Source organism: Heloderma suspectum, chromosome 2, assembly GCF_057233095.1.
Source record: "Heloderma suspectum isolate Gila_16-S chromosome 2, 16-S_ref, whole genome shotgun sequence".
Lineage (NCBI taxonomy): Eukaryota > Metazoa > Chordata > Lepidosauria > Squamata > Helodermatidae > Heloderma > Heloderma suspectum.
Window position 1 is genome coordinate 113,517,835 of NC_139459.1, and position 15,744 is coordinate 113,533,578.

At 42.7% G+C, this 15,744-nt stretch overlaps 1 protein-coding gene across 2 annotated transcripts in view; it reads left to right on the forward strand.

The window, feature by feature from the left end:
• The window catches only part of CNTLN (centlein), a 267,130-nt gene that overhangs the window by 239,859 nt on the left and 11,527 nt on the right, over nt 1-15,744 (forward strand). For both annotated transcript variants that reach the window (XM_084834565.1, XM_084834566.1), the window contains 2 exons: nt 7,854-8,051; nt 9,981-10,058. In XM_084834565.1, coding sequence (XP_084690691.1) covers nt 7,854-8,051; nt 9,981-10,058 — 276 coding nt within the window. The remainder of the gene's footprint in view (nt 1-7,853; nt 8,052-9,980; nt 10,059-15,744) is intronic.

The window sequence follows — 15,744 nt, forward strand, 5'->3', positions numbered from 1 at the left end:
CTGTCCTGCACTCTCTCCCGGAGCGTGCTCAAGTCCATATTCCTTGCATCAGTGATGCTATCTAGCCATCTCATTCTCTGCCGTCCCCTTCTCCTTTTGCCTTCAATCTTTCCCAACATCAGGGTCTTTTCCAGAGAGTTTTCTCTTCGCATTCCCAGCTCAGCTTGAGGTTCCATGTTCTGACACTGTCTTTTTACAGCAGAACACAGGATCAATCAGGCTGGGGGGGGGGGGTCAGAATAGGAAGGGTGTTGTGTTCAAGCCACATGCAGTCTAGACCCCTTTCATCTCCTCATATCTAGAGAAATGCATCCTACCAGTCATCTATGCAGGTGTGAGCAAAAACCATAAAAGAAGTGTATCACCCACGTTTACAAGTGGTCCTGGAGCCAAGAAACTCTGTTGAAATAAATGAAGAGATTCCCATTAGTTTCTGTTGACTTGTTCCCATGGATTTATTAAAACACTTCCTTGTTCTTTCTCTGTTTTACTGGTTACCTCCATATTCTTCAGTTTTCTCCCTCTTCAAGCTGTCTGCTGATAATCTGCCAAAATATCAAAGAAACAAGCTATTCTGAAGATGTATTAGGAAGTATCATAGGAGTAGTCCATTGCAACTATTGATTCCAGATTACCCAAATCTCAGATTGTAAAATGAATAACAGGAAAATGATAAATGGATTTTAGGATTAGAGAAATCTCTTTAGAAATGTTTCAAATGCATTTACATTGCCTCTCTAATGAACATGTTCTGAATACACTGAAGAGTAAAGAGTAAAATACCTTACCCAGCACACCAATAAACAAGCTTCATATTACTGTAAGCAATTTTATATAGGAGTAAATGCTTAATTTAAGGGAAGCATTTATTCAGTTGTTCTGTGCACGTATACATACATGCTGTGTTTTTAAGAAGAAAATTTTGATTCTGCAATCCTAAAAGCAATGGTTTAATTCATGCATAACGTTGAATCATGGTTTAGCAACTGGGAGCTCTCCTAGCACTCATACACTCTCCCTCCCTCTTTCTTTTGTGTGCAGGCTCCCTCTTCCACTTCCTGATTTTTGCTACACTTAGCTTGCTGTGACATCTAAGCTGGCAAACCATAGTTAGCACTAAACTCCAAAATGCCATTTGTAAACTCACCTTGAACCATTATTTGAAAGTAAAGTAGTACTAATAATGTGTCAATTTGCATGTCATGGCAACTTATTGTTGGCAAAAACTGGGCGCAGAGACAGGAACTCATGCATGAAAGGGGAGGAGGGAGGAGTCTGCAAGGTGCTCCCCCTTACCAAACTTTGATTTGGCATTATGTTTGAATGAACCAAAGCAGAGAACTTTGTTGACAGTTGCAGTCCATGTTTGGCTTATAGTGCCACTAGGGTATAGCAAGAGTGATCCTCCTGATAGTGAGCAAAAACTGTTTTCCTTTATCTCCCTATAACTAATAAGTTTTGTGTACCACTCATTTTACTCTACATTTGACACCAGGCCAGTTTAAAATAAAACATCTGTGTTGTCATTTCAGCATCTAGGGCTGGATCTACACTTACCGCCTTTTCTCACTTCCAATGAGGTTTCACCACCCGCCTTTCACACTACGCAGTAGCCGCCTCAAATTGGAACTGGAATTTCCCACTTCCGTGCTCCCGTTTTCAATACCCTAATATCCCAGTATTTCCCCTTAATGTGCTCTGATTTTCTGCCTTCGCTACTGTATCTGGTCATAGTCCCCTCCCCCACCTGTCCATATACGGCGGTGTTTGTATTTCCCTCCTGTCCAACCACAGCTCTCAACTGTCCCATATCTTCTTCCGGCTACTGATCGCATAGCTTCCTCAGCAGCCCCCGTTTCCTCAGCAACAAGCAAAGGGCTGGATGTGCACGCGCTTGTCTCATCTCGGGAGCTAAGCGGGGTCGGCCCCGGTCAGTAGTTGGATCGGCGACCACCTGGGAATCAGGCTTCCTGCACTGAGCAGGGTGTTGTTCTATCCCTTCAAATGAGACTAAGTTTTACCCCCTCCTATCCCCCGCTCTGGATGTTTTTTAAAAAAATTAAGGCGTTATCCATGCAGAATTGGGGCTTCGCGATGTTTTTTCCCCCTAATTCAGGCATGATCTTCGAAAATTCGAAGTTGTGAAGTTTCACAACTTTGAATCTTCAAAGATCATGCCTGAATTAGAAAAAAAAAAACATTGCGGAGAAGCCCCAATTCTTCGAGGATAACGCCTTAATTTAAAAAAAAAACATCTGGAGCGGGGGATAGGAGGGGGTAAAACTTAGTCTCATTTGAAGGGATAGAACAACTCCGTGCTCAGTGCAGGAAGCCTGATTCCCAGGCGGTCGCCCATCCAACTACTGACCGGGGCCGACCCCGCTTAGCATCCAAGATCAGACAAGCGCGCGCAGGAAAACAGCACAGCGCTCGAGTGTGAACCGAGCTCGCACATTCGATGAAGCACTGCAATGGGGAAAATGGGTGAGTGTGAATAACCACGTTTTAATGCGAGAGCATTTAACCCGATGGGACACCAAATTCATTGTGATGGCGGGTGCAGTGTAGATCGGCCCTAGGAGTAGGGCTCTCTGTTTCTCTTATGAAACAATTGGCAAGTGAGGCCAAAGTGAAATACATTTCCTAGAATTTGTGCAGTCCAGTTCGTCTTAGTTCAAAGACGTATGATGTATGTATGATAGGGATCGCAGAGAATTCCGCCATGGATCTCGGGGAGGCCGAATGCCAGTGCATTAGGCCCCCCGAAATCTGTGGCGGAATGGCCCGCCACCCCCCTGCCCCCCCCCGCGGATACCCCCGGGACGAGACTTACCTGGGGCGGATCTTCCAGGGGGCAGCGGTGGCGGCTGGTCTTCCAACCGGCTGCCGCCGCCACCATTTGCAGGTGTTGTTGTTTTTTTTACACCCACATGATAGGCTACGTAAGTTTTTACGTAGCCTAAAACGTCTGGGTAAAAAAAAAAGAAAAGGCATACACAAATGGCGGCGGCTACAGCCGCCGCCATTTGCGTTCCTTATTTTGGGCTGTCTTAGTCTACGTAAATAATTACATAGACTAAGTCGGCGAAAATAAGGGGAACGCAAATAGCATCCGCTACGCTATTTGCGTTCCCCTTATTTTCGCCGTCTTAGTCTACGTAAATATTTACGTAGATTAAGACGTCAAAAATAAGGAACGCAAATGGCGGTGGCCATAGCCGCCATTTGCGTACGCCTCCTCCCCCCCCAGAGCCCTCGGCAGCCGGAAATCCAGCTGCGGATGGCTCTGGCCTGGCTGGGCCTGGCCAGCTGCTCCGCGGAGCTGCCGCGGAGCACAGCCAGCCAAGGAGGATTCCAGGGGGGAGGAACGGAGTGCCTCCCCCCCCCGTCCAGGATTCCGGGGGGAGGGACGGAATGCCTCCCCCCCCATAAACATAATCCACGAACAGGTAAGTGATTTTCGTACATCCCTAATGTATGATGACTGCCCACTTAGTGTGACAGGAAATTCTCTCTTTGCCCAGTATTTCTTTAAAACACGAGCATAGCTTCTCCAAGTTTTTCAACTTCAGATGAAGATCCCATCTTTTCTCTCTTTCCTAAGGGTGGGAGGACTGATGTCATCTCTCCCTCCTATCGTAGACCACATATGATTATTCAGGATTTCCCTATTTCTGACCAGCTCACCGGATTTGTACATTTAGAGTGCAGTCCTAAGGGCAATAAACAGAGGGCTCCAAAGAGTGATCAATATCTGCGGCCTCAGGAAGAGGGATCCATCATATCCTATGGTCCCTGGGACACTGTCCCAGAGAACATAGGATTGTTCTGCCTGTAGCTGTTGTTATAACCAAATGGCCCTGTAAAAGGTTCACAAACCCTTACTATTTTAAAAAGTCGAACAGGTTCTCTGTTGTAAGGGGTCATCATACAGCAAATTGTTCCATTGAGAAGAATCAGACTGGACAATATACTAGGAAACCTACCTCAAAGGGCTTTGGTCTGACTTTCCAGTGGTTTCATGACAGGGCAGTAAGTAGAAAGCACAACTGTTGGCCACCTGAATGCAATACAGATGCTTTAGGGCAAATTAAACCTGACTATTTCCAAGAGGAGAGATTTGGACACTTTATTCCTAATCCCTTCTGAAATCTGAAGGCAATGAAAAACCCTACTGAAATCTGAAATGGTTGATGCTCCTTTCCTTGGTTGGTTTGTGACTTTACATGTTTACTACGGTTCCCCCATAAGCCATCCCCCACCCCCACCCCAGTGCTGACTAAAACAGCAGAAACCTCACCTGTACTGGGCCTCTTATGCTGGTTTTGTCTAGCCTGCTCTTTTCATCTTTGGCTTCCTTTGGACTGCTCCTTTTGCTGCAACAGGCCACAAGACTCTCACTTTAGATTCGTGTTTATTAATTGTAATGTGAACAGCTTTACCCAGGGCTGTGGGAGGAATCTGACACATTTCTGTCTTTAAAAAAATAATCATGCATACCAAAGACATTCTGCTGTCTTGCTTGCTTGTTTATTAGGAAAATGTATAATCACCTTAGCTCTTAGAGCAATTTATAATCAAAATAATTAGGAAACTGTCAGATATTCATAGAACCCTTGACTGTATATCTCCCCTTTCTACATATTTATATATTCTTCCCTCTTTCTCCTCACATTTTTTAAAAATCCTGAGCCACTTATTTGTTGCTTAATCAGAGTTTGGCTCCCATTTGCTGCCAGTACTAAGCCAGCTCTTTCAGGTGACAGATAATACATTGTTTTGATCATGCCTGAATGCCAGCTGGTTAAAGCTGACTGAATATTTCAGGTGTGATCACTGTAAACCTACACAGAGATTCGCTGTTATTTATGTAGTTCTCTCTCTTTTCCATCATACCATCATGAGCTAGTATTGCTGGTGAAACTGTTTGATCATTCCCTTACATACTCAGCACTGAACTTATTAGCTACTTAAGAAGGATTGCGTTGGTAGGTTTTCACAGGGGGAATTCTATCTTCTGTAATACTGTGGTGGGAAAATAGATCATGAGCTTCTAAAACCTATGTGAGCATCCATTGTGAAGGCTTCAAACACTTCGCCATTTAATTATTTGCTACCAAAATTAAAAACATATTCAACACTGCAATGTTTCCCCTGTGGCACCGATAGTAGGAGAACACTGGGAATAATTTTATAGTTGCCCTGAGAATCTAGCACAGGAGAAAACAAAACAAAAACAAAAAAAATCAGTCAACTGCGAGTTATTAAAGTCCTTCTTGGTGATTAGTCATTTGGGCTGCAAACTGGTATTCACTTAGACGAGCTTAAGAACCATTGAAATCAATGTGCTGGATTGCAACATTGATATCTAGTGTTATGGATGTAGAATGAGAAGCTTGCACATCTCTTTGTCCCTGTGAGGCAAATCCGCTCTTCAGTTCCTTACTTTAGGTGCAGGAGGTTGCGATTTTATGGTGTGCTTGGTGGCACTGATGGGCCCAGAAGACCCTGGAGAATGGCTCTGTCACCTTACCCAAAAGGTGTCATGTAAAGGATAAGCAGCAACCAGTAGCAGTACCAATGGCTGCAACTCTGCTTGGGTGTTTGTGTGTATGAGCCTATCACCAGCATCTACATGCCAATTGCATATTATTCTCTTTAGTCTCTGCTGAGTTGTGCAAAATTTAGAAGAGCCTTCTGGTCCCTGCCCTCTAGCAGAGAAATCCTGTGTCTTTACACACCTCTTTCAACTTCTGCCTGTGTAGCACAATAAGGAACTCTCTCTAGAGTTTCACAAAGTTCCCCTCCACCACCACCTCATAACTACTCATCAAAATATATTTTACCTCAGCTTTCATCTGTTTTGGTCTCCCTTCATTATTACTTCCCTTCATCAGGAAGGAAAAAAAGGATGGATGGATTTGGAAAGTCAGCTGCCACCACCAATAACTACTAGTGCAGCCTTCCCCTTTGCCCTCCAAATGTGTCGGACCACATCTCCCACCTGGGAATTGTAGTGCAACACTTCTGGAAGGCACCAGATTGGGGAAGGCCATACTAGTGACAGGACATTTAACCTGATCCAGTCACCCCTTTGGCAGAGTGCTGGATTGTAAGATTGGGCCATTGAAGGTAGTAAGTTTTTGCATTGTTGGGCATGCTGTCTGAAACTCTTCGTGCAGTGTAGTATATAATGTTATTTCCACATTACAGAATGTAATGTGATAGCTTTTCTTGGACTGACTTCTTTCTGGGAGCCAGTTCACATTTAACCTTTTCTGAGAAGATGCTTAATCTGTTTCACGAATAGCATGTACTTTTAAGGTCTAAAGGTTCGCATGTAACGAGAAGCCACTAGGGGTAAATTCCCCCATGGGGTTTCTTTTCCGCAGGGACAATTTTGAATATTTAAGCCATGGCAGGAGCATGCCGTAGCTTGCCGTTACATGCAAACCTGGCGAGGGTGGGTTGTTGGAATGGTGAACAAGCCACCTGCAACAACCCAGCCTCGCTAAGTTGGCACATAACAACAAACTATAGCGCCCCTCACCACAGCTCAAATATTCAAAAATGGCGGCCACCGCCATGACAAGAACTCCATGGGGTAATTCACCTATGGTGGCTTCTTGTTACATTCAAGCTGGGTCATTGTCTCTCCTGATGCAGGGATACAGGCTGAGAAGCCAGTTTCATTGTGTAATATGTGTTCTTTTTAATGCCTGTATTGTAACTTTATTTCAAAATAAAATTCCATGTTAAAAAAGTTCTGAAAAAAAATACATGACCCCTATCTAGAATGGGAGATTGCTCCAGTGGGACTTGCGTCTGAGTAAACATGCACAGGATTGTTTTGTGAACCACTCTTGAATGTGCCAGTGCAAATGTGGAACCAAAGTCTACAATCTAAACCAATTTGAAACTGTGGTCCACAGATTACTGCTGTCCATGAGTTCATTCTTGTGCTCTGTGGAAAGGTCAAGAATATCTGCACTTGATTTATTTTTTCTGATGATGGAAATAGAGGCTATTTTGACTAAAGCTGGATCAGCGAACAGGCTAGCAAGGCCTAAATCCTGTAATCTGCATAATACTGCACTGATGCAGTCTACTAATTTCCCCTGAAACATTTACCAGTTAAAGGGGCTGTACTCAGTGGCCTGGACTGGGCCCATAATACAATGGTGGTTTTGATGGTGATGCACTGGTTTTAACAATGGTCTTATGAAAATATGAGTTATGTATGTACTTTGATTTGTAGGACAAAACGTTAAGTGTTTTCAGGGAAAAAACCGTTTGAGGGCTTGAACAAAACATAGGTCTAAAATCAAGGAAAATTCAAATGAAAGGATAACAGCCAGGGCAGCTCTGGAGATATGATTCAGCATTTAAATTGTAAGCTTGTGGGCATGGGTTTCTTACTTTTAATTTAATTATTGTACAGCGCCTGGTGTTGAGGTTATTTTAAAATAATAAATAAGATTATTATTTGTAGAACTGCCCAGATAAAACACATCAAAGTTTGTCTGAAGTCAATCCAGAACTGCATTATTTCCAGTGATACTATTAACATATATGTCCAACAAACAGAGGTGTTGCTAGATTGCTTGAACTCTTTCAGATGGGTGTGTGTGTGTGTGTGTGTGTGTATCTGTTCTTTCTTTCTGATGTCTGTATTTTAACTTGTATATGTATATATGTCATTTATAGCCGACTTTCTTTTGATTCTGACTTCTGCCAAAACTGCAGCCATGCTTTCAAGTATTTCTTATATGCCACCTGAAAGCCCCAAATGTGTCAAAAGGTTATCTAGAAATGTATTGATAATACACTTTTTAAAAATTTCTCTTCATTAGACTTTGGCCACTGAGCTACAGCACAACGTGAAAGAAATGAGAACTCGAATCAGATGTACTAAAAAAATTCAACAAGAGAAAAAATGTGGCGGTGGCATTTCCAAAGAATCTGTTCACCGTGCCCAATACTTGGCAGCATCTATCCTTAATATTTCGAAGACTGATTTAGATGATATACTTGATGCTGAAGATGATGAAGTAAGTTTCTGCTAACACTTGATTTGGTAATTTTGATACCCCCGTGAGTTTCCTTTTTTATTCTTTTAGATTTTATTGTAGTAAGCAACTATTTAATCTGCTGTTGTCCCTTTCTCTATGCTCCACTTTCTTTTTTATAGGAACTGTGCCATGTGCATCTCTAACATGTCCAGGTTGGAAAAGGTTTTGTTTCCCATTATGAGGTTTTAAGAGAGCCATTAAATAATAGCCCCATATGATTTTTCAACTGAACAAGAAGCAATACCATCCTAAGCCTTTTAGCCTTAATTCCATGGTAGTAAAAGGAACAAAACTCTCTGTATCCAATCCTGTGAGCCATTTAATAACTTAATACCACATAAATGTTTTCCAAAAGATTGTATATAAAACCCTGTATTAAAAGTGTCCTTCCCAACCCCAGCCCCAGACCTAATAAAAATCAGTTGCGTGGATGTTACCTGAATTAAGTATGTATTTTATTTTCTCATTTCCTTGTTTCTTGACACTGTTAAGCAAGTGTCCCTTCTTAACTGCTGTAGAGATCTTGATTCTCTGTACTACTTCATGTCACAGCACTGATCCTTTGAAGTATTACACGCTAATGAAACACATGTATGCTACTGTCAGGTATTTGCAAGTGATGCATGCTACTAAGAAGTGTTAATCCAACACAGGATTCTACTATTAATGGAGGCATTCCTTATTTTGTACTTTCATCCATCGCTTTCAGAATGTCTTCTGTGCTCTCGCACTTTTTTTACTTTGTCAGTCTGTCTCCCACTGGAAAACTGCCTTCATAGTTTTCTCTATACAAGGAAGACCCTTCAAGATAACTCCCTGTATCTCAAAGCACTCAGGCCTCCACTCCTGCCTAAACATAATATCAGTTGCTTCATCAGCACTCCCCTATCAATGAAGAATTTTTGATCCTAAAGAAAGCTCTCATTAAACCAAATTTTGGTCCCCTAAGGAATACATAATGGAGGGAGCAATCCTATCAGGATAGGTGGCCACCTCTGAACTCGGAGGTGACTGCCTATCCAATGCAGGGTGGGCGGAGTGCAGAGGGGATCTTCTCCTCCGTGCTCTGGCTGCTCTGCACTTATGGCTAGAGAGCTGATTTCAGCTGTCTAGCCACTGCACTTCGGAGCAGGGCGAGGGGAGGCCGGACAATGCATAGAAAGGATCGTACTGGCACTTCTGCACTCCCTGCCTCCAGGAATGCCCCCTTTTGCCCTGCTCTGCGCTGCTGTTCCGAGCGCGGAGCCTGGGGATGATCTGTGCCACCTAGGCACCTGAGGCGCCAGGGGAGGGGGCGGGGAGGCTGTTTTCTGGGAACCAGCCTCGGAGCACAGTTCCCCAAAGCTGAACAGTCCTATGGCCATCTAGCCACCGTCTAGTGAACATAGGATTGTGCCCTTAATTTAAGTTTTATTCGTATTTCAGTTTCATAAAAATAGTAACAATTGTTTTTACAAAACTGGTAGCATTGCTAGTAAACATGGGGGTGAGAATTCAAATAACTTATTGCATGGAGCCGAGAGGGCATTGGGGATGTCTCTCAAACAGCAGCCCTCCCCCCCCACACCCCCAAATGCTAAAATGGCAACCCACCATGTTTTGCAATAAAGTTCCATAACTGCTGGTTTATTGGCTGTGGAGGCCCACTGGTCTTGCCTGATGAAGGCACAGAGCTGACATCCAAGTTAACAGCACAGTGGGGCTTCAGCAAGGTGAAGGCTACGGTCCAGAAAAGAAAGCATAGTTTTAATATTGGCTGAGAGAGGCGACTCTTCTCTTCCTACTCTTATCTCTCTTCAGCATTGCTACCTCCAGATAAAAGGGTCATGCTGCCATGGGATGGTAGTCCTAACTCCTACACACTGAAACAGACCAGTTGTTAGGCATCAATATTTATTTCATTTTTAGGAAACAGAACAGATGAAACTTGAATATGAAAGTGATAAAGAATGGATGTGCTACTTACAGAAACTTCTTGAAGGGCAGGTAGTCAATTTTCTTCCTTCATTAATTATAACCATGGCTGGTGCTTGTTTATTTCATGGCAGGCAATTGTTTATTTAATGGGAGAGAAGCTACATTGTCCTGAAAAATTTGCTGTGCCTACTGGCAACAGTGGCCAGCTTCCTCAGCCCAGAGGGTATGGGGAAGAGAGTTCACCCCAGTCAAGCTGCTTGAGAGACATCATCTCTCACCTTTGGCAGCTTAGCTGAAGGGACCCTAAGCTTTCAGAAAGAAGAATCTAGTGCTGACCAGGCCAAAGGAGTGTGGGAGAGTCTCACTCTGCTCCTCCTATTGGTGGGCACCCATCCTGTTGGAAAACTGGAAATTGTCAAAGGCTGTTGTGTCATTGCAAATGTCTCGGGAGCCATCTCCCACTTTCTCATTTGAGTAGAGCCCACCCACTGAGTAAGAAACACTCAGAAATGTCCCCTGGGGAGCTGGCTGGCTGGTGCCACAAAGCAGCATGTGAAGCTCTGCTTCCCAGAGAGCTGACTACCCTCTTCCCCCTGCCACTTTATTGAGAAATGAGTGATCATAATGATGCCAGGGATTCAGTGATTATTTGGCATTTCGCAGTGGGAAATCACCTGGGGAGTTGCGCTGGCCAAGCTAAAAGCAGTATTCAAGGCAACACCTCTCACCTGGCAAGCACTCCTCTGAAGTCACCTCTTGTTCCCCACTCAGAGGTGCACCTGTAAGGTGAGGAGCCTCCTGCTTGTCCAACATGGCAAGTGGGGTGAGAGGTGGACGGGGCCAGAGAAAATGATGACACTGGCACCCAAGAGCCTCTACTTAGCCCTCCCTACTTCAGGTAGGGGAAAAGAAGGTGTGTTGAATAGCTTTGGAGTACTTGGTAGAGCTCATTTTAATTTGCAAGGTTCATGTGCAGATTTAATTAAACTATAGTTAAATGTATTTTTATTTAAAAACACCTTTAATTTCTTTTTTAAAATATATTTTAGAATTTTCAAAGTGTATTTCCTAAGCATTCTTTTCTGTTAAGCTTAGAGGCTTTGCATGAGATGGAGGAAAGGTTAATACCACATTTGTTTGAGCTCACTTTTCAGATGGAAAATAAAACGTCTAGGGAGACAAGCATACATCTTGGCAAATGTATTAATTAAATTATTGAGTCCATCTATATCCTTGGTGGAGAGAAAAGGATCCATTCCCTTGTACGTCTTAGGAAAAAGAGATTTTTTTATTATGTGCCTTTAAAGTTAGTAGTTGATATGGACACCTGAGGAGTTCATGGGTTTCAGTGACCTTTTCCTATGGACCTGTTTCCAGTCAATTCATGTTTTCCTCACAGCCAGACAGCTGTTTATTACCGTGTCTTCCCGCATTCTCTACAATATTTTCTACTGAGACCTCAAGCAGCTTGTTAGTGGGAAGTAAATATTGATTTGGCATCCTGTCAATGCAGAAAGAATGAAAAAATTTCCACCAGAGGCCCCTCAAACATTTTCCTATCGACATTTTCTGGGCAGAGTGGAAAGCTGCATAGAGGATGACAAGGCTGAGACTAGTTGAAATCCCTGAGGGGTCCATTGAGACTGCCGCTGTGACCTGTGTGATACTTTTTCTTCTCTTTCAAGTCTTTTTTTTTAATACACACATAGTCTGCTGGGAGGCTCCCCTCTTGTAAGTGATCAAGGGCAGCTTATTGGCAGGTGAGAGCCCTGCTTTTCTAGTCATAGCTAGCTTTTGTTTCAAGATGGCTGACAACATAAACTGGATTTTGAAACTTCTTCCCACTGCAATATATTTATCCTTTTAATTTTATTAATGGGTTCTCTGTGATTTGGGGAGGAATTTAAAGAATAGCATTTCGGTGTTGTGCAGATGGCATAGTGTGTGATTTTTCTTTAGAAAGAGAGAATGGGGATGTTTAAAATAATTTGAATCTTTTTCAAAGATTAATTCAGTCTATCCTGCCAGTGAAAAGTACTGCACATTTTCACCATATGAACAAAACCTATCATCCAATATCATAGTGACAGCTGCTATTAATTTAAAATTAGAAAACACATTCTGCTAAAGGAATTCCAACAGTTCCTTTGCCCACAAATCCCAGAAATGTGACTCTTAAGTCAATAGGAAGTGTGAATTATACATTATAGAGTTGATTCACAAGTAATTCTGGTGATTCCTTAACTGTGGTTAAGAGATTGGAAGCTGGCAGCAGGATTGAGTACTCCCTTCCCTCTCCCTCCCCCCTTTCTCAATGTGGCCCTCTTATCCCTTGGCATGAATTCCAAATATGAATACCTTTGGCACCCTGGATAAGTATTACATTGTCACTAATGATCCTAATGGCTGATGCTAAACAGGCTATCTCATAGCTAGGATTTGAGATGAGGATTTGAAGCTGGTTAGAAACCCTAGTTAATGGGGAACTCCAGTTAGCTTAGCTATTATTGAAGCTGAAGTAACATTATCTCTGGAGAAGATAAAGAAAGATGGTGTTGAGGGGTGGGAGGTGTTAAGGTTGTGATCTCACCGCCCACTCCTGGTCTCTTAATCGTGGTTTAAAAAACTTCCAGAGTTGCATCTGTGCCAGTACATAATAGATATGTTCAAGTGCAAAGGACACATTATCTGTATCCGTTTTAAAATTTATTTCTCACCATTACTAAAAATTCATTAGGCAGAGGTTTAGTTTGCCATTTGGGTGCATTTACTTAGGAGTGGGGTGTTGGAGACTTTTCCTGAAATGAATAGGACTTCTAAGCCATTTATAACATGATCCTATTTACTTGGAAGTAAGCTCTGCTGAGTTCAACGGAGCTTACTGCCATGTCAGTGTGTCTAGAACTTCAGTCTTAGTGTAGGGTTAGGATTCAAGTTGTATTATAGAGTGTCTTCTAATTTTGTTTATATCCCCTTTTCATAGACTCCCAAAGTGATTGCTTCTCAGTTTCCTTTTAACACATGTGGTCTTTAAAACTTCCTCATCTCAAGATTTTGCCATGGTTTCCCAACACGTGGGCACATGGCAAAATACAAAAAACATGCATATTTTCCTCCTCAACACACCAGTGTTGTGCATACTTTTCCTGTGTTTAAGTAAGATTGCTGGAGGAAAAATGTTCCATGTGAAGGAGGCCTGAATGAGAACAAAACTTTGTGAGTAGGAACCTAAAGGAGATTTCTGACTTTTTTGGTATATAATTATGAGAAGAAAGGTGGTATCATATGCTGCAACCTCCACATGGAAGCCTTTGGAAAATCACTTCTCTGTAGGAGCCATTACTGCATGCATCAGGCCAGTTTTCTGGAGAACACATTCCTGGCAGGTGCTGGCTGGTATGAAAACACTCTTCTTTGGGGACTGAGCACATGCTAAGAGACTTACACAAGACACAGCTTCTATGTATGATTTACATATCCCATTCAAGATACTGACGTCAGTTTTGTGATATGCTGGCCTTGTTCTCTCCCCACCCCCCGCTCTGCCATGCTTCCTTTTTTCCTTGCAAAATGTCTTGCAGCAAAGTACATGAGATCACTTAATACTGAAGTTTGATATAGTGTCTTCTTGTGCCATTGAGCCTGGCCTCTAGAACATAATTGCCCAACAGTATTGATTTAATTGCCTAGGTTTATTTGTAGACTCCTAATTATTGACTGGAGGTAAATTTAATGGAGAAACCTTTATGAACACAGGGAAACTGCTGCTGTTGCTGTTATACATAAATGAACGGCATCACATCCCTTTAGATCATTTTTCAAGCTAATTTTATTCCACTGTGACAGTATGATAACATTTAAAATGTCATAGACGTTTTATTTTTATTGCTGACATGCACCATTTTAGTGCTACATTAGAATTTGGGAGGGAGCAGTTTCATGGTGAGCACTACTTGTTCTTTATTGTCGTTTAAAGATTCCCCAGGAGTCTAGTCATAAACTGTGGCACTCCTCTGGTATACATTCCATCTCCACTTGTATTTTCTGTTTTGCTAATACCTAAAGGGGATAAAAGCTTTGCCACCTAAGAAAATTATTCATAATGTTGTTGATTAACAAATGCTGTATCTCTGGGCAGCTGCTGAACAAATTTATTTATTAAAAGCATTTTTACCCTGCTCTTCAGCCAAAAATAATGCTCCCAGAGTAGCTTTTTAGTTGTTTATTTGGTCAGTCGCTTCCGACTCTTCGTGACTTCATGGACCAGCCCATGCCAGAGCTTCCTGTTGGCCATCGCCACCCCCAGCTCCCCCAAGGTCGAGTCCGTCACCTCCAGAATATCATCCATCCACCTTGCCCTTGGTCGGCCCCTCTTCCTTTTGCCTTCCACTTTCCCTAGCATCAGCATCTTCTCCAGGGTATCCTGTCTTCTCATGATGTGGCCAAAGTACCTCAGTTTTGCCTTTAAGATCATTCCCTCAAGTGAGCAGTCTGGCTTTATTTCCTGGAGTATGGACTGGTTTGATCTTCTTGCAGTCCAAGGCACTCTCAGAATTTTCCTCCAGCACCACAGTTCAAAAGCATTGATCTTCCTTCGCTGAGCCTTCCTTATGGTCCAGCTCTCGCAGCCATAGGTTACTACGGGGAAGACCATTGCTTTAACTATGCGGACCTTTGTTATCAGTGTGATGTCTCTGCTCTTAACTATTTTATCAAGATTTGTCATTGCTGTCCTCCCAAGAAGTAAACGTCTTCTGATTTCCGGGCTGCAGTCAGCGTCTGCAGTAATCTTTGCACCTAGAAAGACAAAGCCTGTCACTGCCTCCACATTTTCTCCCTCTATTTGCCAGTTATCAATCAAGCTGGTTTCCATAATCTTGATTTTTTTGAGGTTTAACTGCAACCCAGCTTTTGCACTTTCTTCTTTCACCTTCATCATAAGGTTCCTCAGCTCCTCCTTGCTTTCAGCCATCAAAATGGTATCATCTGCATATCGGAGATTGTTAATGTTTCTTCCAGTGATTTTAAATCCAGCCTTGGCTTCATCAAGCCCAGCACGTCGCATGATGTGTTCTGCGTACAGGTTGAATAGGTAGGGTGAGAGTATACAACACTGCTGTACTCCTTTCCCAATCTTAAACCAGTCCGTTGTTCCATGGTCTGTTCTTACCGTTGCTACTTGGTCGTTATACAGATTCCTCAGGAGGCAGACAAGATGACTTGGTATCCCCATACCACCAAGAACTTGCCACAATTTGTTATGACCCACACAGTCAAAGGCTTTAGAATAGTCAATAAAACAGAAATAGATGTTTTTTCTGAAACTCCCTGGCTTTCTCCATTATCCAGCGGATATTGACAATTTGGTCTCTAGTTCCTCTGCCTTTTCTAAACCCAGCTTGTACCTCTGGCAATTCTCGTTCCATGAATTGCTGGAGTCTACCTTGCAAGATCTTGAGCAGTACCTTACTGGCATGTGAAATAAGTGCCACTGTTTGATAGTTGGAACATTCTTTGGTGCTTCCCTTTTTTGGTATGGGGATATAAGTTGATTTTTTCCAATCTGTTGGCCATTCTTGTGTTTTCCAAATTTGCTGGCATATGGCATGCATCACCTTGACAGCATCACCTTGCAAGATTTTAAACAGTTCAGCTGGGATACCATCATCTCCTGCTGCCTTGTTATTAGCAATACTTATTAAGGCCCGTTCAACCTCACTCTTCAGGATGTCTGGCTCTAGCTCACTGACCACAT